The sequence below is a fragment of the Schistocerca nitens genome, chromosome 2 (genome assembly GCF_023898315.1).
Source record: "Schistocerca nitens isolate TAMUIC-IGC-003100 chromosome 2, iqSchNite1.1, whole genome shotgun sequence".
Lineage (NCBI taxonomy): Eukaryota > Metazoa > Arthropoda > Insecta > Orthoptera > Acrididae > Schistocerca > Schistocerca nitens.
The window spans coordinates 197039070-197066908 of NC_064615.1; the positions used below are offsets into that span (position 1 = coordinate 197039070).

Consider the following 27839-nt stretch of genomic DNA (forward strand, 5'->3'; position numbering starts at 1 on the left):
CTACTTCTACTGCTCCATTTTCCCACTCCACCTTCTTCTTTTCTCCTCCTTTTCTTCTTCTTTTTTGCTCCTTCACCTTTCCTCTTGATTTCTCCTTCTAGTTCTCGATTTCCTACTCCTTCTTTTTCTCCATTCCTCTGCTCATCTGTTTCTCTCTGTCTCCTTTCCTCCCTTTCCTTCTCTCCTTTTCCTTTTCTCCTCTCCTCGCCTTTTCCTTTCCTTCTCTCCTCTCCTTTTCCGTTTCTCCTCTCCTACTCTCCTTCTTGTCGTTCTCTGCTTCTCTCCTAGTTCTCATCCTATCCTTCTCTCCTCGTTCTGATTCTCTCCTTCTCTCCTTCTTCTCCTTCTCTCCTTCTCTCCTTCTTCTCCTTCTCTCCTACTTCTTGTTCTCTCCTCCTTCTTGTTCTCTACTTCTCTTCACGTTTTCGTTCTCTCATTTTCGCTCTCTTTCTTCTTTTTCTTCTCCTTCTTGTTCTCTTTTTCGTTCTCCTTCTTTTCTCATTCTCGTTCTCATACTCGTTCTCATTCTTGTTCTCCTCCTCCTCCTCCTCCTGCTCCTCCCCCTCCTCCCCCTTCTCTCCCTTTCCTTTTCTCGTTTTCCTTGCCCCCTTCTCTTCTTCCCCTTTTCATTCTCTTTCCCATTCACATTCCCCTTCTTCCTGTTTTTCTTCCCATCATCGCTATGCCGTCCGCCCCAATAGCTGAGTGGTCAGCGTGATGTATTGCCATCCTACAGGCCTGGGTTCGATTCCCGGCTGGGTAGGCGATTTTCTCCGCTTAGGGACTCGATGTTGTGCTGTCTTCATCATCCTTTCATCCCCATCCGTCGCGCAGGTCGCCCAATGTGGCATCGAATGTAGTAAGGCCTGCACCAAGGCGGTCGGACCTGCCCCACAAGTGGCTTTCCGGCCAATGACGCCAAACGCCCATTTCCATTTCCATCGATATGCCATGTTGAGTATATCAAATACTGGCCTAGGATTTGTTGATCTTTTGCAACACATTGTAGATGATAAATGTTTTCTAAATTCATTTAGGATGTTCTTATGACAGAAGGTCTTTCTTTTTCTCATTGTTCTACTTCGTTAACTTCCTGCTTCTTCTCCTCTTCTTCTTCACCCTTTTCATGATTTCATCATCCGTGGCCCACAGTCTATTACCGAACACTGACGATCGACTTGCACATTCCATGTCGATATCTGTTACAATGGAAGTAATGATCGACGTTTTTGATGCTACATCGATCGATTCTGTTCTCAAGTCATACTGTTATTCTTCTTTTGCTTCTTCTCTTCCTTCTTCTGTCCGTAGTTCAGTGTGCCAGTCCCACTCTGTCAGATGTTGATGAGCAGAAGTCCAATGTGAGAAGCCTGTGTGGGACAAAGTCCCATCTATTCCTCAGTAACATAAGGTAGTTAGCTGCTTCTTCAAAAAAGATAATTTTAAAACAATATTTGACAAGCTGACTTAATCAAAGAGAAAACATCATAAAAGATGTTGTTTGACATATGAAGGCTTATAATTACTTATACTTAAAACACACACACACACACACACACACACACACATTGACACATCCCTTTCCCTCCTTCTTCACTCGCCGGGAGGAGACGCGACTCGTAACGATGTTCATCCCCATCTGTGTGACGTGGACTAGCACCTGTAACTCTCGAAGAACACAATTTCTCGCGTGGTTTAGAAATATTCTGTTATCTGTCCGCAACAGTCTTATCAGCTTGTGCGAACTGGTAAACTGCAGTTGTTTATTTTTATTTTTATGCCCGGTTAGTTCGGCGATGAAATAAAATCTTGATTCTTGATTTCATCATTACGGTCGTTTTTCACATCATACATAGCGAGGAGCCGTTGATTCGTCCAGATATTAACAACGGTCCTACTTAACTCCCGAGATAACTTATGTTTGAGTAAATGTTTTTTATATTTTTTTTATACGCCGCAATACTGTTTTAACTAATCACTCCTTTGTTGTTGTTGTTGTTGTGGTCTTCAGTCCTGAGACTGGTTTGATGCAGCTCTCCATGCTACTCTATCCTGTGCAAGCTTCTTCATCTCCCAGTACCTACTGCAACCTACATCCTTCTGAATCTGCTTAGTGTATTGATCTCGTGGTCTCCCTCTACGATTTTTACCCTCCACGCTGCCCTCCAAAGCTAAATTTGTGATCCCTTGATGCCTCAAAACATGTCCCACCAACCGTTCCCTTCTTCTGGTCAAGTTGTGCCACAAACTTCTCTTCTCCCCAATCCTATTCAATACCTCCTCATTAGTTACGCGATCTACCCACCTTATCTTCAGCATTCTTCTGTAGCACCACATTTCGAAAGCTTCTATTCTCTTCTTGTCCAAACTGGTTATCGTCCATGTTTCACTTCCGTACATGGCTACACTCCATACAAATACTTTCAGAAACGACTTCCTGACACTTAAATCTATACTCGATGTTAACAAATTTCTCTTCTTCAGAAACGATTTCCTTGCCATTGCCAGTCTACATTTTATATCTTCTCTACTTCGACCATCATCAGTTATTTTACTCCCTAAATAGCAAAACTCCTTTACTACTTTAAGTGTCTCATTTGCTAATCTAATACCATCAAAATCACCCGATTTAATTTGACTACATTCCATTATCCTCGTTTTGCTTTTGTTGATGTTCATCTTATATCCTCCTTTCAAGACATTGTCCATTCCGTTCAACTGCTCTTCGAAGTCCTTTGCTGTCTCTGACAGAATTACAATGTCATCGGCGAACCTCAAAGTTTTTACTTCTTCTCCTTGAATTTTAATACCTACTCCGAATTTTTCTTTTGTTTCCTTCACTGCTTGCTCAATATACAGATTGAATAACATCGGGGAGAGGCTACAACCCTGTCTCACTCCTTTCCCAACCACTGCTTCCCTTTCATGCCCCTCGACTCTTATAACTGCCATCTGGTTTCTGTACAAATTGTAAATAGCCCTTCGCTCCCTGTATTTTACCCCTGCCACCTTCAGAATTTGAAAGAGAGTATTCCAGTTAACGTTGTCAAAAGCTTTCTCTAAGTCTACAAATGCTAGAAACGTAGGTTTGCCTTTTCTTAATCTTTCTTCTAAGATAAGTCGTAAGGTTAGTATTGCCTCACGTGTTCCAACATTTCTACGGAATCCAAACTGATCTTCCCCGAGGTCCGCTTCTACCAGTTTTTCCATTCGTCTGTAAAGAATTCGCGTTAGTATTTTGCAGCTGAATCACTCCTCACTGTCCATTATTCATGTACTCACTTAGTCACGTAAAATGTTGAAAGAGTTAGGCGACACCTTTTGACTCAGATTTTATTGTTCTTTCTGTAATTACTTGTTTGTCCCTACAACACACGCGCACTGATATATCATTCAAGATTAAATTCTGTTCAGTTCAGTAATCGTGACGCTGACGACAACTTTTGACTAATCGGCGTACTTGTCTTTCTTCGTGTCTTCATTTTATTGTGTCCTACTCAAGGATACTAATTGTTTTACTGTCGTTGATCCATTGCTCTCAGGGTTTGTAACTGTTCATCATCATGAAGGCTAAGTCCGATACACCAATATCACTTAATTGAAGTCTAACACTCGTCTAACTATACCGTCACGTTGAGAACAGTAAAGATTAACTTTCATCAGTCGAATGACTGAGCAATACTTCACTCTCTACCTCACGAATTATCAAACTTCCAAAACTGAAACAATCTAATAGCGTTTGCGTCCAGACAACTATCGCAAAAGTACTCTAGAGCGACTCAAGAGCAACTAACTAAATGAACATTTCCGTATCTGAGCTGGATTGTAGTTGCATTGAATTTCCTTTCCGATGCCGCTACAACTCTCTTCCGTGGTGTTATCTTTGACTGGATTACTTTCTTGGATTTAACCTTTGTTCATACGATTTTGAATTTATTCTATAGATGTTTGATAAAGAATCTATGATAATCCTTTCCTTTCATCTCCCATTTTTGTATGCTATTCTCAGTATTTGAATGATATAGGTGTTAATTTAAATATTACAGTGTAGATTTTATAGTCAATAGTTGCCATCACTGTCAAGATAACTCACTTCCCTACTTTAATTGGGGTTTTCTTTCCTTGGGGCGCTACAACACACACACACACACACACACAAAATTACAGACTAACACAGCACCTATGAAAGTAAGAACCACAATAATGCTGCTGCCTGTGTGTTGAGTATATTCACTCTTTCCTGTTAGGGTATCACACTATCCTTTCTTAATAAATGCCCGCATCTCGTGGTCGTGCGGTAGCGTTCTCGCTTCCCACGCCCGGGTTCCCAGGTTCGATTCCCGGCGGGGTCAGGGATTTTCTCTGCCTCGTGATGGCTGGGTGTTGTGTGATGTCCTTAGGTTAGTTAGGTTTAAGTAGTTCTAAGTTCTAGGGGACTGATGACCATAGATGTTAAGTCCCATAGTGCTCAGAGCCATTTGAACCTTTTCTTAATAAATGAGGTGGTTAAGCTCCGGATAGTGAGCGAGGCCAGATACTTTTACCACATCGAAACTGCAGAATAAGGTTGCTCTCACTTTAGTGTAATTACTGAATTCGCTTGGATACTGTTAATTTTTCATAAATTAGTAGGCTGTTAGTCTTCTTGGAAATACTGAAATCTCCAGTTTCCTGTATATGCGTGAACGGTGAAAACATGAAAATTTGTCGCTTAAGCTTTCCTAACACACACGTCACCTTCATCACGGTTGCAGCCTGCTGCGCATGCGCGAGGTGGGCGCGCTGGCGCGTGCGCGCGAGGCGCTGCTACCGCCGCTGCCGCGGTGCCACGACGAGTCGGCCTTCAACTCGGCGCGGCTGGCCGACGTCTACTCGGCCTTCCTGCTGCTCGGCTCGGGACTGATGGGCGCCGCGGCGCTCACCGTCGCGGAGTTCGTCTGGAAGCGGCGCCGCCTCCTGCGCAGGCTGCGGCACACCCTCTGCGGCGACGGCGACGGCGACGCTGCGGAAATGTTGCGTCCCGTGGCGTCCGCGGCCGGCGCCCTCCCCACGGGGAGCAGGTGTCCGGCCATGGCGCTGCCCCGCCCTTCCGTGCAGTGGCTCGGTTAAAGCTACAGTCAGTCAGTACGCAAGGTGTCCTGGAAAGAACTGAGGGGCTTCAATTCCTGTAAGTCTCATGCAGTATAACTTGGCACCTGTACGGAAACTCATTCTCGCACTGAGCGCTGAGCAAGTGATCCCGTTGTTCTGAAGGAAGAAGGCCGATTAGGGCTTACTCGATGGTACTTCCTGGTCCCCACTGATATGCAGTCTTCTGCGATGCCCAACATTTTGCCCTGCAGCATACCACAGCCTCTCCTTCGCTCTGGAGGGCGCCTCCAATGACAGCGGGGTCTTTGAACTCGCCGCGGATCGTGTAGCATTGTTAACTGGGAGGCCCCATCCGGGAAGTTCGGCCCCCGTGTTGTCCTATTTCAGGTGACGCCACACTGGGCGGCTTATGTGTCGGTGATGATGATAAGGGCAACACAACAGCCAGTTCATGGACGGAGAAAGTCTCCTACCCGGCCGGGAACCGAACCGGGTCCCGTTGAATGGTAGGCAAACACTTCATCACTCAGCTAAGCAGGTGGACACAGTGAGGACACAGCAGAAGTGAATTCTGTGTGTTCTACCCACACTCCGCAGCGCACGGTACTGACAGAAATGGCTGGATGATGCTGTTGGCCAATGGGTCATGCCATCCATTAACCGTTTAAGACGAATATCAGAATGGGTCGTTCCTGCAGGCAACAGCCGATTGTCTTACACATTCACGTACAGTTCGAACTCGTGCTCCCTATGTAATGACCTCATAGACGGGACGTTAAAGACTTACCTTCCCTCCTTTTCTTATCCCTACCTTGGGAGGCACTGGTATATGTCCGTCAGTGAGGGATTTGATTGATATTCTAAAACGAATGTGTGCTACCAGCTAATATAGCTTTCTGAGTTGCCCTTTTCAGATACTTAAATCCCGGTACAGAGCAGTCTGCCTACGTTCCCCAGCAGTTCACTCCCGGATGCCTTGTGTACTTAGAATAGTTGGCTACTTTGTCGCCCTTAAAATTAGTAAGACGTGATTACTCACAGATTTGCATTTCGTCTTTTCTGTATGTAATTCGTAAGGCACTCGCACGCTATTACGTGTCAAACGATCTGTATTTAATTCTTGTTGCCCGTTATAGAATAGCACTTACTGTAACTGGTACTGTCTAAATGTTTGATATAGGACAATAAACTGCAACCGAATTCCGATACGAATCGGACATTCTACAGCAGACTGTGTGCCTTACTGAAACTTTCTGACAGAGTATAACAGTGAAATGGACTGGTACTCGTATATCCCATTTTCTCTTTAGGAGGCAGCGCTCAAACTATTTTTTATTTTTGAGGAAGAACCTAAGGGGACATTTCGCTGTAGAGTCACAGACGTTTTCCGGGAAAACTCGCGGGCTGCAGGTAAGCTTCCTTTCTGCGATACCCTTTCTACCGGGAATGCTAATCCATAGAGGTATGCAGAAGAGAATGTGTGGAGCTTTGAAGAGTAGGAGATGCGTTGCTGGAAGGTTGGAGTTTCATTTGTGTCTTGTGTCTTGGATAGCTCAGTTGACAAGATCACTTGATCACTGCTCCCAGAAGGCAAGAGCTAAGGTTCCAGCCCTAATACAGTCCACAGTTTCAAACTACCACGAAGATCCTGAATCCGCATTTTGTTTATCTCTTGAAGTGTGCAACAAAACAATTTCTTCTCAGATAATATACACTAACGGGCAACGGCTTTGCCGCAATGGATACACCGGTTCCCGTGCGATCACCGAAGTTAAGCGCTGTCGGGCGTGGTCGGCACTTGGATGGGTGACCATCCAGGCCGCCATGCGCTGTTGCCATTTTTCGGGGTGCACTCAGCCTCGTGATGCCAATTGAGGAGCTACTGGACCGAATAGTAGCGGCTTCGGTCAAGAATACCAACCTACGACCGGGAGAGCGGTGTGGTGACCTCATGCCCCTCCTACCCACATCCTCCATTGAGGATGACACGGCGGTCGGATGGTCCCGGTAGGCCACTCGTGGCCTGAAGACGGAGTGCTAATATACACTAACGCAAAAAACGCCACATCAAGGAAGAATTGGCTCTGAGCACTATGGGACTTAACATCTTAGGTCATCAGTCGCCTAGAACTTAGAACTGCTTAAACCTAACTAACCTAAGGACATCACACACATCCATGCCCGAGGCAGGATTCGAACCTGCGACCGTAGCAGTCGCGCGGTTCCGGAGTGCAGCGCGTAAACCGCGTGGCCACCGCGTTCGGCAAGCAAGAATTGTGCGACATAAACGAAAGCTGGTAGGCATGTTGCTACATCTGAGAGATGCTATCTGTTCCAATTTCACGTCAGTCGCATAAGAGTGGCGCTAGTGACGCCAATGGGAGGATTAAAATGAAGTTTGCTTTAAATACACATCGTAACGGTCGTGAGCGTTAGCTACCTCTGAGATTGGACGTGGTGAGTGGACGCTCGACAAGAATGTCTTTAAGGCGACAGAAACGCTATTATTAACAGCTCACTGAGTTTGAGCGACGTCGTGCAAAAGGGGTACGAGAAACTGGATGTTACTTCTGCAGTACTGCAGAAATACTTGGCAGAAACGTAGCCACTATACATAATTGCTGGCAGCAGTGTTCACGAGAATGCACGGTAGCAAGAAGACCGGCTTCAGGACGGCCACGAGGCACCACCGAGAGGGAAGACCATCGTGTTCGGCGTATGACTCTGGTGCATCGTACTGCGTCTGCAGCAGCAATTTGATGAGGAGGCGGCGCTACAGTGACACAACGAACTGTTACAAATCGGTTGCTTCGAGGACAGCTCCGAGCCAGATCCCTGTAGCGTGCATTCCACCGACCCTGAACTACCGCCATTTACAGCGTCTGTGATGTCAAACGGTGATCTGTTGGAGGGCTGGGTGGAGATCTGTCGGTTTTCTGATGAAAACTGGCCCTGCCTCGGTGTCAGTGATGGCTGTGTGTTGTTTAGAAGGAGCCCAGTTGCGACCAATCTGTCTGCATGCTAGACACACTGGCTCTACGTCTGGATGTATGGTCTGGGGGGCCATTTTACATGCCAGAAGGAGTACTCTCGTGGTTATCCCGCGGGCACTAACTGCAGCATTGTATGTCAGTCTCGTGATTCGATCTGTTGTGCTGCCAATGGTTCAAATGGGTCTAAGCACTATGGGACTTAACATCTGAGGTCATCAGTCCGCTAGACTTAGAACTACTTAAACCTAACGAACCTAAGGACATCACACACAGCCATGCCTGAGGCAGGATTCGAGACTGCGACCATTGCAGTAGCGCGGTTCCAGACTGAAGCGCCTAGAACCGCTCGACCACAGCGGCCGGCTGTGCTGCCATTCAAGAACAAGTTTCCAGGGGGTGTTTTCCAGCAGGATAACACTCACCCACAATCGCTTTTGTAGCCCAACATGCTCTACAGTGTGTCGACATGTTGTCTTGGTCTGGTCAGTCACCAGATCTATCTCCAATCGAGCACATATGGGACATCATCAGCTGACAACACCAGCAATCGTCATCCACAAACAGCGTTAACCGTCCCTGTATTGACCAACCAAGCGCAACGGGCATGGAACTCAATCCCGTAAACCGACATCCGGCACCTGTAGAGAACAATGAATGCCCGTTTTCGCGCTTGCATTCAACTTTCTAGCGGTTACACAGTTTTCGTTGTACGAGCATTTCAAATTTCTAATAGCTTATTTCGCGCGTACATTAATATGTGCTCTCGCAGCCGGCCGGAGTGACCGTGCGATTCTAAGCGCTACAGTCTGGAAGCGCATGGCCGCTACGGTCGCAGGTTCGAATCCTGCCTCGGGCATGGATGTATGTTATGTCCTTAGGTTAGTTAGGTTTAAGTAGTTCTAAGTTCTAGGGGACTGATGACCACAGCAATTAAGCCCCATAGTGCTCAGAGCCATTTGAACCATTTTTTTTGGTGCTCTCGCAATGTTAATAACTTAAATATGCTACCTATACAAATGTATTCCCGAAATTTCATTAGTTTACGTTAATTATTTTTTGGTGTTTCTGTTTTTTCTGTCGTGTACTTGTTATAATTAAATAAGTGACTATGCAGAATATACAGAAGATGATGAAATAAAAGAAACATCAGGAAGTTAGCCTAGTAACACCTGTATTTAAGAAAGGGGACAGAAAACACTATGAGAATAGTGTAGGGCATTTATTTATTTAACACTGAATATAAAATAGTTTCCAAGATATTAACACAAAGACGGTCAGCAGTTTAAAGAAAATATTGCTGAAAGAAGAAATTGGATTCAGGAGGGGTAGGTCCTGTTCAGACAACAGGAAAATGTTGTGAGGAATACTAGACTGCAGAGATATGTCACACCAGTTACTAAGAGTGATCCAGTGGACGTACCAACACTCCGAAGTTTCCATTAACGAAAAAATGTTAAAGTAACTATATATTTAGTCATTTCCCAGGGATAAAGTTTGTCTCTGAAACTTTTGAATATCTACCTTGATGATACACTGAGAGACAATGGCTAAAAGAAACAGAGTGTTACACTTATAACTTTAACCAATGGACTTATCTAAGGACAGACCTCTTTGCTGATGACCAACTTGTGATAACAACGGCAGCCTTCGAAAAGACATTTGTAAATATAAGTGCCAAGAGCTATAGTGAAGCAATCTCGACCCAAAAAACAAAAGTAATGGCTCTTAAAGGTCAAGACACGGTTCCAAAAAACTGTAATAAACTGCTAGAACATAGAGAGCTTCTTGGGAAATTCCATTTCTTTCAGAAACGAAAAACACATGTCGAAAAAAATTGGAAGATTTAATTATATTAATGGAATAATATCCAAAACACTGAACACCAATGTGAGGAAAGAAACCCAAAAAAGTCAGCTAAACAAAGCCAATACTAATATACTTCATGACAGTGATACTTGGACTGTAACATCTGGGAATGATCGAAGAATACAAGTTGCGGAAGAGAGGTTTTTCAGAAGAGCAGTTGGCTGTAGAGAATCTGATGTGATAAGGAATAATCAGACAAAAACAAGACTTAGAGACACAAACTTAGATATCAAGGAGTATAGTAATAAATGGAGAGACCACATCAGCAAGAATGAAATAAGAATGCTCAAAATAATTATGAATTATCGATCAACTGGAATAAGATCTGTAGGATCACAAGCTGCGACATTGTTGCGAATAAAACAGTGACCCGTATATACGATAAGTTTCCTTTAATTTACGTCTATGGTCACAATCTTTTGTTATGCGTAATTCTGCGATAGCGTTAACAGAGGGCGCTGATTATGTGGAGCACTATGTTTTCTTTCATTGTGACTTCTTTAGCTATTTGTTTTATAGTTTTTAATACTGTTCTGTACACTATCAAAGGTGTTTATTACTTATGTCATCATCTAGACTATTGGCACTTGAGCGTATGTCAACTACTATTTCTTAACTCTTCCTCTTTTTAACAATCTGACTTTTGTCGTGTCCTATTTCATCGCTTTTTATTACTGTAATGCCTTTTAAACATTATAAGCTCATTACAGACTTCAACTAGTGTATGCCCCCTTTTTTTACGCTGTTCAATTAATCATTGAAACATAGTGTATGCCTACCTTAGCGACATCTTGTGAACTTATAACACAAACATCTTGTGGCTACTGTACGACAGCTTGTTTTGGACAGTCAGTAGCACTTTTCATTATGGTCTGTTTATTCTTTTTAAGCTGTAGACAATCTGCGAGTGTATTTATGTTTTTCCCGTTTTTGCTGCAGATCTCATGATGGTCATTATAGACCGAAACCGGTAATCTGTTAACAAAAGTTTGTGACCATAGACGTAAATGAGAGAAAACTTATAGATCTATAGGACATCAAGAAATAGGTTGAGACAAAAGTACAGACTTACCACAGACGGCAGAGGTACTGAACAAGGTGAAGTAACACGAAAATGCCAAGGAAGAAGATGGTAACGTATCATATGCTCTTTGATTGAGGGGAAATGTTGCTACACAGAAGTAGAATTAAGTCGCTGAATGACCTGCCAGAAAGAGTCAGACACGGTACCGAAAGAATCTGTTCAGTTTGAAATGTACTGATGCTGCATTACATAAACTACATTAGTTCTCTTCATTATTCCTCCAGCTTCTTATTCAGGAAAGCAGTAGTTTTTCCAGACGCTTTTGGTGGCATTTGCTCGAGCCTGAAGAAGAAGATTTCTAAATCGTGGCTGAAACGATTTGTAGATTGGTGGTGTTTATAGGGCACTATACAGCTGGGTCATCAGTGCGCTAACTGAACTAAGTGAAGAAGAATGCAACTAAACTGTTTGAAATCATGTCCCAAAAGATAAAAAATACAAATCTCATCCTCCATACCCCATTATCAGTCATTCGCACACACATTTCCACACAGAAGAACTGAATACATTTTGTAAAATACAGTGTTAAAATAATGCGTTACTACACAAGGCTAAAATAAATGTCACTTGGAACTGTGCGTGGCTGATCACTGAGAAAAGAAAATAGGAAGACTGAGCCACTCTGAAAACAACGTTCAGTTACTCTGTCTAATAACCTATGCAGAGGGTCAGACACTCCACATAATTGTAAAAGCAGTGAAATCTTGTTTACTGGTGCTATGAACTCAAGGTGTCATCTAAACGGCGATTTTACGTAACAGCACATATTAAGACATATTACTTTATTATCATGTACGGGCGTTAAACTGCTGTGGCACGGAGCTCACCATTCAGCATTATGACATGTTCTTGGGAATCTATGTAGTTTTTAAAACTGATTATTCACATATGCAGTGCAATTCTTGAAGACCATAACACATTTGTTACAAAAAGTGGGAGTATCAGAAATACATCAGTTACAGCAACGATTTAACGACAGTATGTCGATACTATTCATTTCCACTGAGATCAGCCTATCTGCGCTCATTACATTACCACATACTGACGAATACATTTAGAGTACAACACTTGAACATCTTTACTACATTATTTAATTATGTTTCTACTAATCTGCAGTATATTTAAGCTACTAAGACAATACTAATACCTGTATCTCCCTTTTGCACATTATGTATTACACAAGGAGATGCGTTACTTGTGCCATTTCTACCGTTAGAGGCAAATGCAATAAAATGTACACAACAAAGATCGTATAATATCTAAGAATAAAAATAACACAAATTTTATACCTGTTTACTTTTGTCTATAAGGCGATAGCCTCCGTTGTCTGTAACAAACTGAGCATCGAAATTTTGAAGAATACTTCATTATCTACATATTCTATTTTCTTTTACATGATCAACCAAGGTAATGCGAACCTCGTAAAATGTGATTATTTATTCGTATTGAAGCTCAAAGTGTTTACTTACGTGGTTTCTACTGTAAATAATATTCGTAATATTTTATTTATGTAATTCACGCGGATATAATTACGCTGATTAGCGTTTGGTGCATGTCACGGAGCAGCGAGTAAAATATTTCTCGTTTGTTGGCGAGCCAATGAAATGTGACTAGTTATAACTCTAATCACTGGAGCCTGTAGTGTTTTTTGAAAACGACGACAATTAATCCCTGATTTTTCCTAACTTGTTTTAAATGAGTCAGATAATTAAGAGAACGATCAGCCGCCATTCACCCAAATTGCTATGTTGCATTATCGTATGTAATAATATTCTAACTGAAGTCTACACCTAAAAAGGACTTAAGTTTCACAGCGAAAGTCCTAATCTGAAGAGTGAGAAAGTTTTCTTCCTTTTTATGGATATAGTAACTGCTCGTGAAAGAACAGATACCATTGATGACCGTGCAGCTTCACTGGAATAAATGATAATTAACTTAAACCCTCAGCTGCCGACAGGTGTTGTTGATATACCTCTGGATAGCGTGCAAGGGTTCTCACTGGAAGCGTGCACAGGATAAGTCCCTGCAGTCGCACTATTCAACTGTGTTCTTCTGGCTCAGATGGATAGAGCGTCTACCCTCTAAGCAGGAGATCCCGGTTTCGAATCCCGGTCGGGGCATGTATTTTCAGCTGTCCCCATCGCGGTATATCAACTACATCTGTCGGCAGACGAGGATTTCAATTAATTTATCATTTCTTCCTTTTAACTAAAATGCTATAGCCGTAATATAAACATAAGACACGAACAAATTTTCACAGTACGGAATTTATATTACGAGAAACAGTTTCTCTAATTATTACTGAACTCCTAATAATTATGAACTTTGCTGCAGTCCTTTCATATGGCAGCTGGCGCAACGGTTACTGTTGAGCGTAAGTATCGGAAGTCTCGCTGCACAACGAGAACACGCAAAAAAGGAAAAAAAAGACAGCTGAACAGTTTTCTTTTCAGATAAGGAGTGAAGCAATGATCCGACAGCTTTAAGTTACGGATCACTTTAATGTAATTTTGCGGAATTTTACTTCTTCAGAGTTATATGTTGCCAGCAGCGCCTATGAAGTTGCATAAAGCTAGCAAATAAACGTCCAAGTTTTATGCTGCCAGTGCAGAAGGTAGCTAGTTTTGTTTTAAAATAACATTCACAGCAAAGCAAGAGTATCTTAGCCGTCAAAGTTATTTTAAACAAAAATTAGTTATATACAGACTGTGCGGCTCGTTCCGACATATTTCTTACTACCATTTGGAAGTCGTAACAGTGGGTCGCGAGAGCTTTAGCTTTTTCTTGTGTTGCCTTAACGTATATATGACAGAAGGAGTTTGCTATTCCGCCGATTGCTTCTTAGCGTCACTTTTTGTATTGATTACTCTTTATATAGCTATTTGTATTTTTACTCTTTATTGTTATACCCTTGATGACTACACGACACAAAGCTTTTTACACCTTGCCTGAACCCGTCAACACCGAAATTGAACTATTAATGACTGGGAACATGTTGCCTGGTCGGAAGAGTCTCGTTTCGAATTGTATCGAGCGAATGGACGTGTACGGGTATGGAGACAACTTCATGAATTCATCGACCCTGCATGTCAGCAAGGGATTGTTCAAGCTGGTGGAGACTCTGCAATGGTGTGTGCGTGTGGAGTTGGAGTGATATGGAACTCTTGATCCGTCTAGATACGATTCTGACAGGTGACGCGTACGTAAGCATTTTACCTGATCAGCTGACTCCATTCATGTCCATTGTGCATTCCGACGGACTTGAGCAGTTCCAGCAGGACAATGCGATACCCTGCACCTCCAGAATTGGTACAGAGTGGCTCTAGGAACACTCTTCTGAGTTTAAACACTTCCGCTAGCCACCAGTCTCCCCAGACATGAACATTATTGAGCACGTCTGGGATGCCTTGCAACGCGCTCTTCAGAAGAGATCTCCACCTCCTCGCACTCCTACGGATTTACGCACAGCACTGCAGGATTCAAGGTGTCAGTTCCCTCCAAAACTACTTCAGAGTCGAGTCCATGCCACGTCGTGTTGCAAGGGGGCTCTACACGATATTAGGCAGGTATACCAGTACCTTTGGCTCTTCAGTGCATATAAGGTCTTACAATAACTACACAAAATTTGTGGTTTCGTAATTTTTGAGAAAGACGGTCTGCCTAAAAATATTTTTAAAATGGACCCAAACAGTCTCGACCACAAAAACATTTATTTTGATGGTAACCGGTTTCGGTCAGTTTTTGACCATCCTCAGATCCTCACACTATGGTGGTAAGCGGTGGCGATAGACGGAGAGGGTGTTGTAACACCACAAACGTCAATTGCAGTATCCATTTTTAAAATGTCACCTTTAACCTGAAGCGCACGTTTGTTACTAAGAGGCTAATTATTTGAATTTTAATTTTAATAACACATACAATGAAATATTCACTCCACAACAAAGTGTGTGCTGATATGAAACTTCCTGGCAGATTAAAACTGTGTGCCGGACCGAGAGTCGAACTCGGGATCTTTGCCTTTCGTGGGCAAGTGCTCTACCAACTGAGCTACCCAAGCACGAGTCACGCACCGTCTGCAAATTTCGCAGGAGAGCTTCTGTGAAGTTTGGAAGGTAGGGGGCGAGGTACTGGCGGAATTACAGCTGTGAGGAAGGGGCGTGAGTCGTGCTTGCGTAGCTCAGTTTGAAGAGCGCTTGCCCACGAAAAGTAAAGGTCCCGAGTTCGAGTCTCGGTCCGGCATACAGTTTTAATCTGCCAGGAAGTTTAATAACACATATCTGAAAAAAACTAAATAGTTAATAATAAGAGATTCGAATTTTATTTATTCTGGAGCAATTTGCCTTTAATTTTTGCGTAATTACTTGTACACAAAGTGTCACACATCTCACAGAAAGGAAAATGATGGGCCTGTTGGTTTTGCGTATAATTTGTTTCAGGAATGGGAAAGTTCGAACATATATTACATATCATTTTTCAGCTTGTTACTGCAGTATAAGAATAAATTATATTATTTGATATTTACTACTGTAGAATATGAGAGTGTACGGATGTTGGGTCGAGGTATATGCATTTGAGATGTGACAATCTTTGATGCTGACTCAACGTAGAGTGCCATATGGAAAGTTTCGGTACTATCAAGATTCTTTGCCATTGTGATCCATTATCGGAATGATCGTGGGCTCGTAAAAATGACATCAAAGCTAATTTAGTAGGGAGTAATCTTCACTGTATTGTCCGATACATGTAGCACTAGTGTCTGACAGGGTTTTCGCATTGTGAAGTCTCATTTTATACGCAAACATAAGAATTGGTTTTGCGAAGGCTTGTGTAATAAGACTTGGTAGTCTTGACAAGTGTTTCACGAGCGACTTTCCCGAAATAAATGCTGATTTTTAAGGTTCGTCACTAACTAATTTCGTGGTGTTTACAAGGTCATATTTGTAGATGCCTATAGTGAAAAGTGCTTCTCGTTAGACGCTCTTAGTTTACCGCCACTGTCACTGAATGCAGAGAGCCACGACAGTACTGTGGCAGTAACGTAGTGAGCGAGACGCATTGGTTCGCCTGAGACGGGAGGGGAGCGAATGGGTCGGGTCGCTCGACTGTGTTGTATCGCGGCTGGTAGGGGCCTACAGCCGACAGCAGACGATGCGCGTGCAGATGATACGCAAGCGGGTGATGCTGTAGGTGGCCATCTTGGTGGCTTGCGCGGCGACGATGAGAGCGACGGCCTGCTTCTTCACCACTGGAGGGTGCAGCGTAGGCACCTCGTCCTCCGACAGGTTGATGCACGACCGCAGCCAGCCCGAGTTCCTGCGGGACACGTAATCGAGGCTCACTGTTCGCATCACCCTGCAACTGTCTGTAGTGTCGTGTAAGTGCGTGACTGTTTTCCCGACACTATGGCAACAGTGAGTGGCAGTAGGTGATGGCAGTGCACGACACGTTATAGCGTCCGTAGCGCTATATTACGAAAAGACTTAAAAAACGGTATTTATAAAGAAGAGAGATTTAAAAATTGAATTATATATATATATATATATATATATATATATATATATATATATATAATGTATCGGCAAAACAATAATTTCTCTCTGTAATTTCGAGGGCAAAGAAATATAACAAAATGATCTAAAGAGACGACAAGATACGCTCTTTCGTTAATTTTTTAGTCGTCTTCACTTCTTCTCTTGTCTTGGTTGCGTGTAGATGGACATCTTGCGAGTGCTGGCAAATGTAAGCATGTGTTGTTGTAGTTGTCTTCAGTCTTGAGACTGGTTTGATGCAGCTCTCCATGCTACTCTATCCTGTGCAAGCTTCTTCATCTCCCAGTACTTACTGCAACCTACATCCTTCTGAATCTGATTAGTGTATTCATCTCTTGGTCTCCCTCTACGATTTTTACCCTCCACGCTGCCCTCCAATGCTAAATTTGTGATCTCTTGATGCCTCAGAACATGTCCTACCAACCGATCCCTTCTTCTAGTCAAGTTGTGCCACAAACACCTCATCTCCCCAATTCTATTCAATACCTCCTCATTAGTTATGTGATCTACCCATCTAATCTTCAGCATTCTTCTGTAGCACCACATTTCGAAAGCTTCTATTCTCTTCTTGTCCAAACTATTTATCGTCCATGTTTCACTTCCATACATGGCTACACTCCATACAAATACTTTCGGAAACGACTTCCTGACACTTAAACCTATACTCGATGTTAACAAATTTCTCTTCTTCAGAAACGCTTTCCTTGCCATTGTCGACTGGGTCACACGGATTGGGTTGGGTTGTTTTGGGGAAGGAGACCAGACAGCGAGGTTATCGGTCTCATCGGATTAGGGAAGGACGGGGAAGGAAGTCGGCCGTGCCCTTTGAAAGGAACCATCCCGGCATTTGCCTGGAGCGATTTAGGGAAATCACGGAAAACCTAAATCAGGATGGCCGGACGCGGGATTGAACCATCGTCCTCCCGAATGCGAGGCCAGTGTTTAACCACTGCGCCACCTCGCTCGGTTTGCCATTGTCAGTCTACATTTTATATCCTCTCTACTTCGACCATCATCAGTTACTTTGCTCCCCAAATAGCAAAACTCCTTTAGTACTTAAAGTGTTTCATTTCCTAATCTAATTCCCTCAGCATCACTCGACTTAATTCGACTACATTCCATTATCCTCATTATCTTTGTTTTGCTTTTGTTGATGTTCATCTTATATCCTCCCTTCAAGACACTGTCCATTCCGTTCAACTGCTCTTCCAAGTCTTTTGCTGTCTCTGACAGAATTACAATGTCATCGGCGAACCTCAACGTTTGTACTAATTAAGCAGATAATATACTGATTTAATATTATTGATCACTTTTAATTTGTAAGAGGTGATCCCGATTTCATGTCCGCCTTCCTTTGAATTAACCTGCATTCGAGTAATTTACAGTTCAACAATCGCAGCAGCCGATGCAGCCAACAACGCCATTACGTGGCGATATTAACTTATAAAAAATTAGCGGAAGCGAAAAACTCGCCCGCCATTAACATAATATACACTCCTGGAAATGGAAAAAAGAACACATTGACACCGGTGTGTCAGACCCACCATACTTGCTCCGGACACTGCGAGAGGGCTGTACAAGCAATGATCACACGCACGGCACAGCGGACACACCAGGAACCGCGGTGTTGGCCGTCGAATGGCGCTAGCTGCGCAGCATTTGTGCACCGCCGCCGTCAGTGTCAGCCAGTTTGCCGTGGCATACGGAGCTCCATCGCAGTCTTTAACACTGGTAGCATGCCGCGACAGCGTGCACGTGAACCGTATGTGCAGTTGACGGACTTTGAGCGAGGGCGTATAGTGGGCATGCGGGAGGCCGGGTGGACGTACCGCCGAATTGCTCAACACGTGGGGCGTGAGGTCTCCACAGTACATCGATGTTGTCGCCAGTGGTCGGCGGAAGGTGCACGTGCCCGTCGACCTGGGACCGGACCGCAGCGACGCACGGATGCACGCCAAGACCGTAGGATCCTACGCAGTGCCGTAGGGGACCGCACCGCCACGTCACAGCAAATTAGGGACACTGTTGCTCCTGGGGTATCGGCGAGGACCATTCGCAACCGTCTCCATGAAGCTGGGCTACGGTCCCGCACACCGTTAGGCCGTCTTCCGCTCACGCCCCAACATCGTGCAGCCCGCCTCCAGTGGTGTCGCGACAGGCGTGAATGGAGGGACGAATGGAGACGTGTCGTCTTCAGCGATGAGAGTCGCTTCTGCCTTGGTGCCAATGATGGTCGTATGCATGTTTGGCGCCGTGCAGGTGAGCGCCACAATCAGGACTGCATACGACCGAGGCACACAGGGCCAACACCCGGCATCATGGTGTGGGGAGCGATCTCCTACACTGGCCGTACACCACTGGTGATCGTCGAGGGGACACTGAATAGTGCACGGTACATCCAAACCGTCATCGAACCCATCGTTCTACCATTCCTAGACCGGCAAGGGAACTTGCTGTTCCAACAGGACAATGCGCGTCCGCATGTATCCCGTGCCGCCCAACGTGCTCTAGAAGGTGTAAGTCAACTACCCTGGCCAGCAAGATCTCCGGATCTGTCCCCCATTGAGCATGTTTGGGACTGGATGAAGCGTCATCTCACGCGGTCTGCACGTCCAGCACGAACGCTGGTCCAACTGAGGCGCCAGGTGGAAATGGCATGGCAAGCCGTTCCACAGGACTACATCCAGCATCTCTACGATCGTCTCCATGGGAGAATAGCAGCCTGCATTGCTGCGAAAGGTGGATATACACTGTACTAGTGCCGACATTGTGCATGCTCTGTTGCCTGTGTCTATGTGCCTGTGGTTCTGTCAGTGTGATCATGTGATGTATCTGACCCCAGGAATGTGTCAATAAAGTTTCCCCTTCCTGGGACAATGAATTCACGGTGTTCTTATTTCAATTTCCAGGAGTGTACATTTTCCTCCACAGCCGCCCGACGCTGCAGAAAATACGTAGCTTTTAAGATTCTTATTTTCAGTACAACAGCCGTGAGCCAGAGCCAGGACTCCGACTACGATGCAATGGTTAACGGAGATAAGAAGGAATACTCTCGCGCGTGTGTGGGCCGCTATTGTAATTAATAACTAAAGATTTTCTGCTTTAAAGAGAACTGACTAGCCGAGGAAATTAATATGAAAAGTTTATTCCATTGTTCAACTTATATGCTCATGTTTTAAGATTCAGCGAGTCTAACGTTCATTAACATAAAAAATAATTTAAGATTAATATTGTTAAAAAGGAGAACTTCACGAAAGTATTTAAGTGTAAATCAAAATTGAATGAAATATCACTTTTCTTACGGCCCACCACGTAAGTCGGCAACAATCAAAATAATAATAATAATAATAATAATAATAATATACTAAATTGCGACGGCCGACGGACGCGAGAACGTGTACTACAGAAATATTGGGTGGCCCAGGTGTTTGGAATAACCCTTCTAAAACAAAAACATGTGAAGGAACAGTATTTGAGGGGTTTTGTTACCAATGTTGCGGCCATTTTGGAGGCTTCCGTCTCGGATGCAAGTCGTAATTTTGAAACGGAAAGAGGGTAATGCGACAAACCAAACCAGTAGAGAGTTAGACTGGAAAAACAATGGTATCCTTCATTTGAACATACACTGCTGTACAAAATTGAAGCAAGAAATGAAAATTTTGCAAGGTTCTGTTTATTTTGCCACAGAACAGTACAAATAGGTGATAGTATTTCGTCTTCAGGCCACGAGTGGCCTACCGGGACCAACCGACCGCCGTGTCATCCTCAGTGGAGGATGTGGGTAGGAGGGGCATGAGGTCACCACACCGCTCTCCCGGTCGTAGGTTGGTATTCTTGACCGAAGCCGCTACTATTCGGTCCAGTATCTCCTCAATTGGCATCACGAGGCTGAGTGCACCCCGAAAAATGGCAACAGTGCATGGCGGCCAGGATGGTCACCCATCCAAGTGCCGACCACGCCCGCCAGCGCTTAACTTCGGTGATCTCACGGGAACCGGTGTATCCACTGCGGCAAGGCCGTTGCACAAATAGGTGACAGTAAAGTAGAAAAAATGTAAATAATACAGAATGTAAACAAATGCAGCAAGCATAACGGTAGACAAAAATGTTCTTCGTTTTTTTCCAGCTTTGCGGATTTGCTCACACATTTATACAACTGGTTAATGTGTTCTGTGTGGGGTGTGACCACCTCTGGCAGCAATACAGGCCTGAAAAAGATGGAGCATGCTGTGAATGATGTCATCAATCTCACGATGAGACAATAACGACCGCACTTCCTGCAGAGCTGTTCGCAAGTCTTGGAGAGTGCTTGGTGGGTCTCCCTAGTGCGTCCCAGACTTGCTCTATGGGATTCATTCCATGTCTTGTGTGCAATAGCGTCCGTTTCCAAGAAAACATCAATCACCCCCTAATATTCTGCGTGGTTTCTGTTTATTCTAAATCGTGTCTCCCTACCACTTTCGCGCAACGACGCTCTGAGCGTGTTTTTTAGGGAATTGACTAGTTTGAACGTAGGAACTGTTGCTGGTAAGGAGACGCCAGACCACACATGACATGTAGAGTTCAGAAGAGTTCAGTGAGACTAGCGATGATATAATCAAACACTTAATGTTTTCAGCGTCATCTCCACTGCACTCCCTGTAAAAGAATCTTAATACTAACTAAATTTAGTGGAGAGGGTTCAAGGCTTTCCTATTTTTAGTTAGCTGGTAAAATAAAGTCGAAAAAGCAGTTAAGTTTACCACTGGAATTTTTGTTCTACTCACAAAACATTGTTTATAAATTGCACTATTGATAAAAGGAAATATTTTAATACAGGACGATAAAAACCAACTGCGTTCAACAAAAATGTGAACGAATATTCCCTGAATAGGTTTCCAAGTTCTACAATGGATCGAAGGATGACCTATGCCATATCACATCTATAATGTAGGTTTAAGTTAAGTTTCATAAAAGAGAAAACTATCAAAATGGTCTACAGTGACCCTCAATTATCGCCGGCCGCGGTGGTCTGGCGGTTCTGGCGCTGCAGTCCGGAACCGCGGGACTGCTACGGTCGCAGGTTCGAATCCTGCCTCGGGCACGGGTGTGTGTGATGTCCTTAGGTTAGTTAGGTTTAAGTAGTTCTAAGTTCTAGGGGACTTATGACCTAAGATGTTGAGTCCCATAGTGTACAGAGCCATTTGAACCATTTGAACCTCAATTATCTTTAATTACTTATTTAACTTGTCGTAAATTACAGTGGCTGATGTGGCTTCTCAATAATTATATAACAGAAAAATCATCGCGTTTCAGATTTTAACTTCCAGTAGCAAATGTGAATACCATGAGCTTTAATTGACGATCGACACTAGTATTATGCAAAAAGGGGATGTAACAGATGAGACTTCTGCAGTTCTGAGTGAAGCCTTATGCTCTTTTATGCGGCATTGCATGCGTTCATTACCTTGTCGGTGGTTAATCAGCATCAGGGGGCGGCGGGCGGCGCAGCTCCACACACCTCGCCGTCTCGGAAGCAACTCACTCTAACTTCTCCTTACTACAATTTGCCGAAGTTGGTTTAAGAAAAAGGTATCTGGCTGTGTTTTCAACTGACCAATCATGGTCTCAATGTTAACCTTAAGCTCCGCCTACAAAAATTCTGTCTATCTAATGAGAAACGTTATACTTTTCGTGGTGGGGCAATGTTTTTAATTTTTGCAACGTAACAGAGACGCGTATAGTCTCACGCTAAAACTTGCAGCTCGTGTGGCCCTTTTAGTGTTATCATAAGATCTATACTGTTCTTCTGGAGTGCTCGATATTTTAACATGGGCTGAGGGCTGCTCTTGGGGGTTGGCCGGCGATGTGGGTGTCCTTTATCGTAGGGCCTTCTAGCTTACACGACTCTGCTCTCGGCTTCTGTTCTCGTTTCTCCCCTCAGAACTGCGTCTGTTTCACGGTGGGAAGGTATGACATGCATTTAGGCGTTCTTGTGTTAGTCTGTGGTATTCCATTTGCTCACTCGTTGATCGTATTACTTTGGTTAATTTAATGTCAGGATTTATTCGGTGCTATGTGACATACTGCCGGATTTGCTATCATGTCACGGTTTTCATGGAAGGTGTTGGATTTGCCTGACACCTTACAACCCATGCTCTATAAGGTCGAGCATTGTCATCCATCAGTACGAAGTCTGGGCCCCTAGCACCCTGCAAAAACGGCACATGAGGTCCCCAAGATCTCATCATGATACCTAACAGTTACACCAACTGCGACATGGTAGCGTATACAAACAGTGATCCAATACTGTCAAATGTGTTTTATTCCAGTCTTTGATCGCAATATCAATTCTATAGACGATGGCCGGTTTCAGTCCGTAATGACAATCCTCAGATCTACAACGTACAAATACATACACCTAGTAAGCAGTGTGTCTTTCAACATAATACAGCAATACGTATCACAATATACCATCATACAGGGAAACGTACAGAAAAAATACGGTAAAACGTACACTTTTTACACCATGTCCTAAAGTGATAACGCCATGGCATCTTCAAAACATATAAATATAATCAGCACAGCATCGTCACATAGATCTAAAATAAGGTGTGGAATAGGCCACATCGTCCACACAGTCATTATTGCAGCTGGCTACTGAAGTACAGTAGCTACCAGAAATCTGTTTGTCTACATCCTCCCTAGATGTCGCTACTGTGGGACTAGACGTAGTCATCATTTACGCAAGAAACATAATCTGATAAAAATACATTTGGTAAAATACATGTAGCAGACTTTTAAAATTGATAACTATCATAGAAACCAATTGTGATACATTAAAAGACGAATACAGTTACCCACATAAAATTATTAAAAGGAATATGAAGAGAATAGGACTGACCATTTTTATGGTAAATTTACGATCAACAATTAATATACGTAATACATTGTCTATAGCAACCCATAAAATGCCTATGAAAGATAAAATGCCTATTCGACAGCTGAAAAAAAAGGACAGATCAATGAACAGCGCCCTCTGTTGGGTCGGCCACCAGGATGTTATGTAGGCGTGCACCGATCTTAAGAACTTAACCATTAGAGGGCTTTACATACAACGTGTATGTATTATGTGCTGTATTATGTTGAAAGACGCACTGCTTACTAGGTGTATATATTTGTGTATTGTAGATCTGAGGATGGTCATTACGGACTGAAACCGGTAGTCGTCTAAAGAATTGATATTAAGATCAAAGACTGGAATAAAAAGCATTTAACAACAGGTACACCTTGCCGATCTACCTATACAGTTTCATGAAGAGGTGTTTGAGTGATCAGCATATTCCCTGTCCATACCATTAGGGATCCTCCTCGACATCGGTTCTCTTTTCGCGATGTTTGGGCCCAGAAATCATGTTCCACGTTCCCTACAGGTTCGAATACGTCGGGAATCACTCTCCAGACACAAGTGGGATTCATCTGTGACAAGAAAATTGGCCCACTTTTCTATCGTCCAGACGGCATGTTGACCACTCTGCTCTAGACATTCTCTTCAGGGAAGAGGCGTCAGAGGTACACATACAGCAGGTCTCTGACAATAAACACCACTCTGACGAAGCCTGCTGTACATCATTTGCTTCGATACAACACATCCAGTGGATGCTGCGAGCTCACATCCCAGTTACCGTGCAGTATTAAGGTGGTACTGTCATACCCTTGCAGCAAATAATGGTCCTCTCTTTCCGACATCATATGTGGTTGACCCTACCCTGGTTTTCAGAATACAGTTTCGGTCTCTATAAACTGTCGCCACATCTGAGAAATAACAAAAACGATTCGCATTAAGGTATTGGGTCACATCAGTTTGTCACTGTCCTGCTTCCAATCTTCCTATAACCTTCCACTGCAAAGAGTCTAGAAGGTGTCTTCTCTGGGCTATACTGCACCATCTGTAACTGTCTACACAGTGACTGTAGCTGTGGGTCTACCCGGTAAACACTGCCACATTTGATAGATGCCCTGACGTCGTCGTTGGCGTGGTTATCAATTCTATGGTATAAATGGAACAGCATATGAGTGGTATAAGTCATATCTACAGAACAGGAAGTCTCTTTATATGCTTCAAATGATTCAAAGGAGTTTGACACTTCATCTAACTGGGGTGAAATTACATTAGGTGTTCCACAAGGTTCGATCATGGGTCCTCTCCTGTTCTTGATATATGTGAATGACCTCCATTCTTATGTCAAACAAGATGCTGAACTGACACTGTTTGCTGATGATACAAGCATAATTATTAATCCAGTAAAAGAAAGTCCAATAGAAAATGATACAAATAAGGTCTCTGGAAAAGTTATTAATTGGTTTTCTGCTAATGGGCTTGCTCTGAACTTTGAAAAAACACAGTACAACAAATTTTCTGTTGCAAAAAGTATAATTCTTTCAATAAACATAACACATCAAAATAAGTCAGTAGCCAGGGTAGAGCATACTAAGTTTTTGGGTGTACATATAGATGAGAATCTTAATTGGAAATGTCATATTTTGGATCTTCTAAAGCGACTAGGTTCAGCAACTTTTGCAATCAGAATAATTGCTAATTTTGAGGATGTAGAAATTAGTAAGCTAACATACTTCGCATACTTCCACTGTCTGTTGTCATACGGAATAATATTCTGGGACAACTCAACACTTAGGCAAAAGGTATTCACTGCTCAAAAGAAAGTAGTTAGAATAATGTATGGGGTTCACGGTCGCACATCTTGTAGGCATTTGTTTAAAAGGTTAGGAATTCTTACAACTGCTCCAAAGTACATTTACTCAGTAATTAAATTTTTTCTCAACAACATGGACCAGTTTAAAATCAACAGCGACATTCATAATTACAATACCAGAAAAAAGAAACACCTACACTATACTTCACTTAACCTATCTTTGGCACAGAAAGGGGTAAAATATGCTGCTATAAAACTTTTTGATACATTACCAGATGAAATAAAATGCCTGACAGACAGCAGTAATAGTTTCAAAAACAAATTGAAATCATACCTCCTTGACAACTCCTTCTATACCACAGATGAATTCTTGAAAATGAGTAAATAAATCTGGAGATATAATATATGCATTTTGTGCCATTTAAGGGAATGGGATAGATAATAGAAATATTTAAGTGTAACACTATAATGTAATAAAAAAACTTGTTTCCTGTGCGCATTTCTTGTGCATTTGACACATTCAACATCATAACGGTTTTTCCGTGATATTGATCAATGGAACACGTAACTAACTAACTGTCCGTTGACTGGGACGCCATCTCCCGTGCAGAACATGATCGTTCGCACATCTGTTGAGAGTTTATTTGATTATATCATGAATTAGACACAGGGCGTGGAAATAGCGGTTTGTTGCTTTAATTTTGGACACCAGTGTAGCTTTAATCATCATCGAGTTATTTCTTATTTTGTACATGTTATGCAGCAGGCATAAGGCTACACAACAAATACCAAAAGAGGCCGCCATCGCACAACCACAACCATTTGTCTGGCGCCTCCTAGTTCCATGCAGTAGTCTCCAGATGGCTCTCACAAACCAGTGCCTCTTTCTGCTTCCACACCACGTCCTTCAGGGTGCCGTATTCGTCCGCCAGTAGTGCGGACAGCCGCCTAAGAGAGTGCTGTTAACTGATAGTCGTGGAAATTTTTCCACCAATAGGCCCAAAATCCGATGCACCACAGACATGCACACAGTTCTATACCAGCTGTTGAGGCAGTTCACGCCAGTGGCTGCAAGCAGCTTAGTACAGTTCTCTGCCGGACTAAATTCCGAATTAGAAGTCGCTGTTTATGGAGTAATATAGAACAATCAAGACTGTTTGCAATATTACATTCAGTCATGATGACAATATAATAATTTGCCAAGAAACAGAAAAGTCAGTCAGATATCATTCTATTAGGTATAGGACATCAAATGCCATGCACCAAACTGTACCAGAGTTAAATACCATTTTGTAACAAGCTCTCAATAAATTTTATTGATTATTTCTTATTGTGTTGCCACATTTCTGTTCTGATGCTACCCTGTTAAGTAAATGCTTAATTAGTATGTGTGCATCTGCCACCTTTACAGAACTATAGCAGTAAGATCACTGTTTTGCTGTTGTGCACTTTTGGGCTGAATTAGTAATAACATAGTTACAACATTCACAACAGTACAGAACAAGTGAAATGTTGGTGGTAACACCAAAAGCTACAGGATGTGCTCAAAATATTGTCCATTGCGTTGTAAGGTTGTTGTTATTCGCTTCATGAGTTCCTCTTGGACAATAGCCAACACAAATAGCAAAATGTGGACAGAACCATAAACAACACGATCACTAAAGTGTGTAATGGTTCTGATCTTCACCATACATATAATTGCCTTTACATGCCCCACAGACAGAAATCGATTAGGCTTAAATCTGGGGAATGTGCTGCCACCCCATCAAACTTCTATGACCTAATCAGCAATGGAGAAACTAGATATCCAGGTATACCCAAATGAAGTGGGGCAAGGTCGTTTTGAAAGAATGTTGGAAATGACCTGTCTTCAGACAGCAACGGGCTGCTATTAGTGTACCCTGAATGAAGGGTCAAACAATACGAGAACCACATATTCCTCACCACACCATCACTTTCTGTGAGTCAACTGTTTTCGATGGATCAATACAGTGAGGGCTGACATCTGAACAGTATCTGTGAGTCCGTTTATTTACCTCTCCTTTCACACAGAAATCAGCTTCGTCTGTAGACACTATGTTATACGGATAACAATGGTTTTCGTCCATTTTGTGCGTCGCCCATTCTGCAAACCGAATCAGACGATCCGGATCGGCCTCGGTGAGATTTGTGTTTTGTTAGGATGCCATTTACAGGTGGTTAAAATTCTGATCACTGATGTGTGGTTGGTTCCAGTTTACTATGAGATGCGGCAAGTGCTACGCTCTGTACTCTTATGCAACGATGTCTAAACAGCAACTGATGTTTGTTCATCAGTACCCATCTTCTATCGTGCAATTTTCGGTTTGTCTGGAACTTCACAAGATGTTTGACCCCTGAACACTGGTTAATCGATGGTCTGTCTAGGTGGCATTGGTCGAAATCCTCTGCGACACCGCAAGTGCTCCTCCCTCCTGGTAGCAGGGCCGTCTTAATGAGTTCTTGTGCTAAAGCCATCAGCTTTCATGTCATCTACAAGGAAGAAACTTTAGTCGTAACTCGAGAATGAATAGCGCCATGCTCA

At 43.2% G+C, this 27839-nt stretch overlaps 1 protein-coding gene and 1 pseudogene across 1 annotated transcript in view; both read left to right on the forward strand.

The window, feature by feature from the left end:
* Positions 1 to 5109, forward strand: part of LOC126234919 (glutamate receptor ionotropic, delta-1-like) — a 191641-nt gene extending 186532 nt beyond the window's left edge. Inside the window, exon 12 of the mRNA XM_049943659.1 lies at positions 4755 to 5109. Coding sequence (XP_049799616.1) covers positions 4755 to 5109 — 355 coding nt within the window. The remainder of the gene's footprint in view (positions 1 to 4754) is intronic.
* A 1702-nt stretch (positions 5110 to 6811) lies between these two features.
* Positions 6812 to 6929, forward strand: LOC126237855 (5S ribosomal RNA; annotated as a pseudogene).
* Positions 6930 to 27839: the final 20910 nt, after the last annotated feature.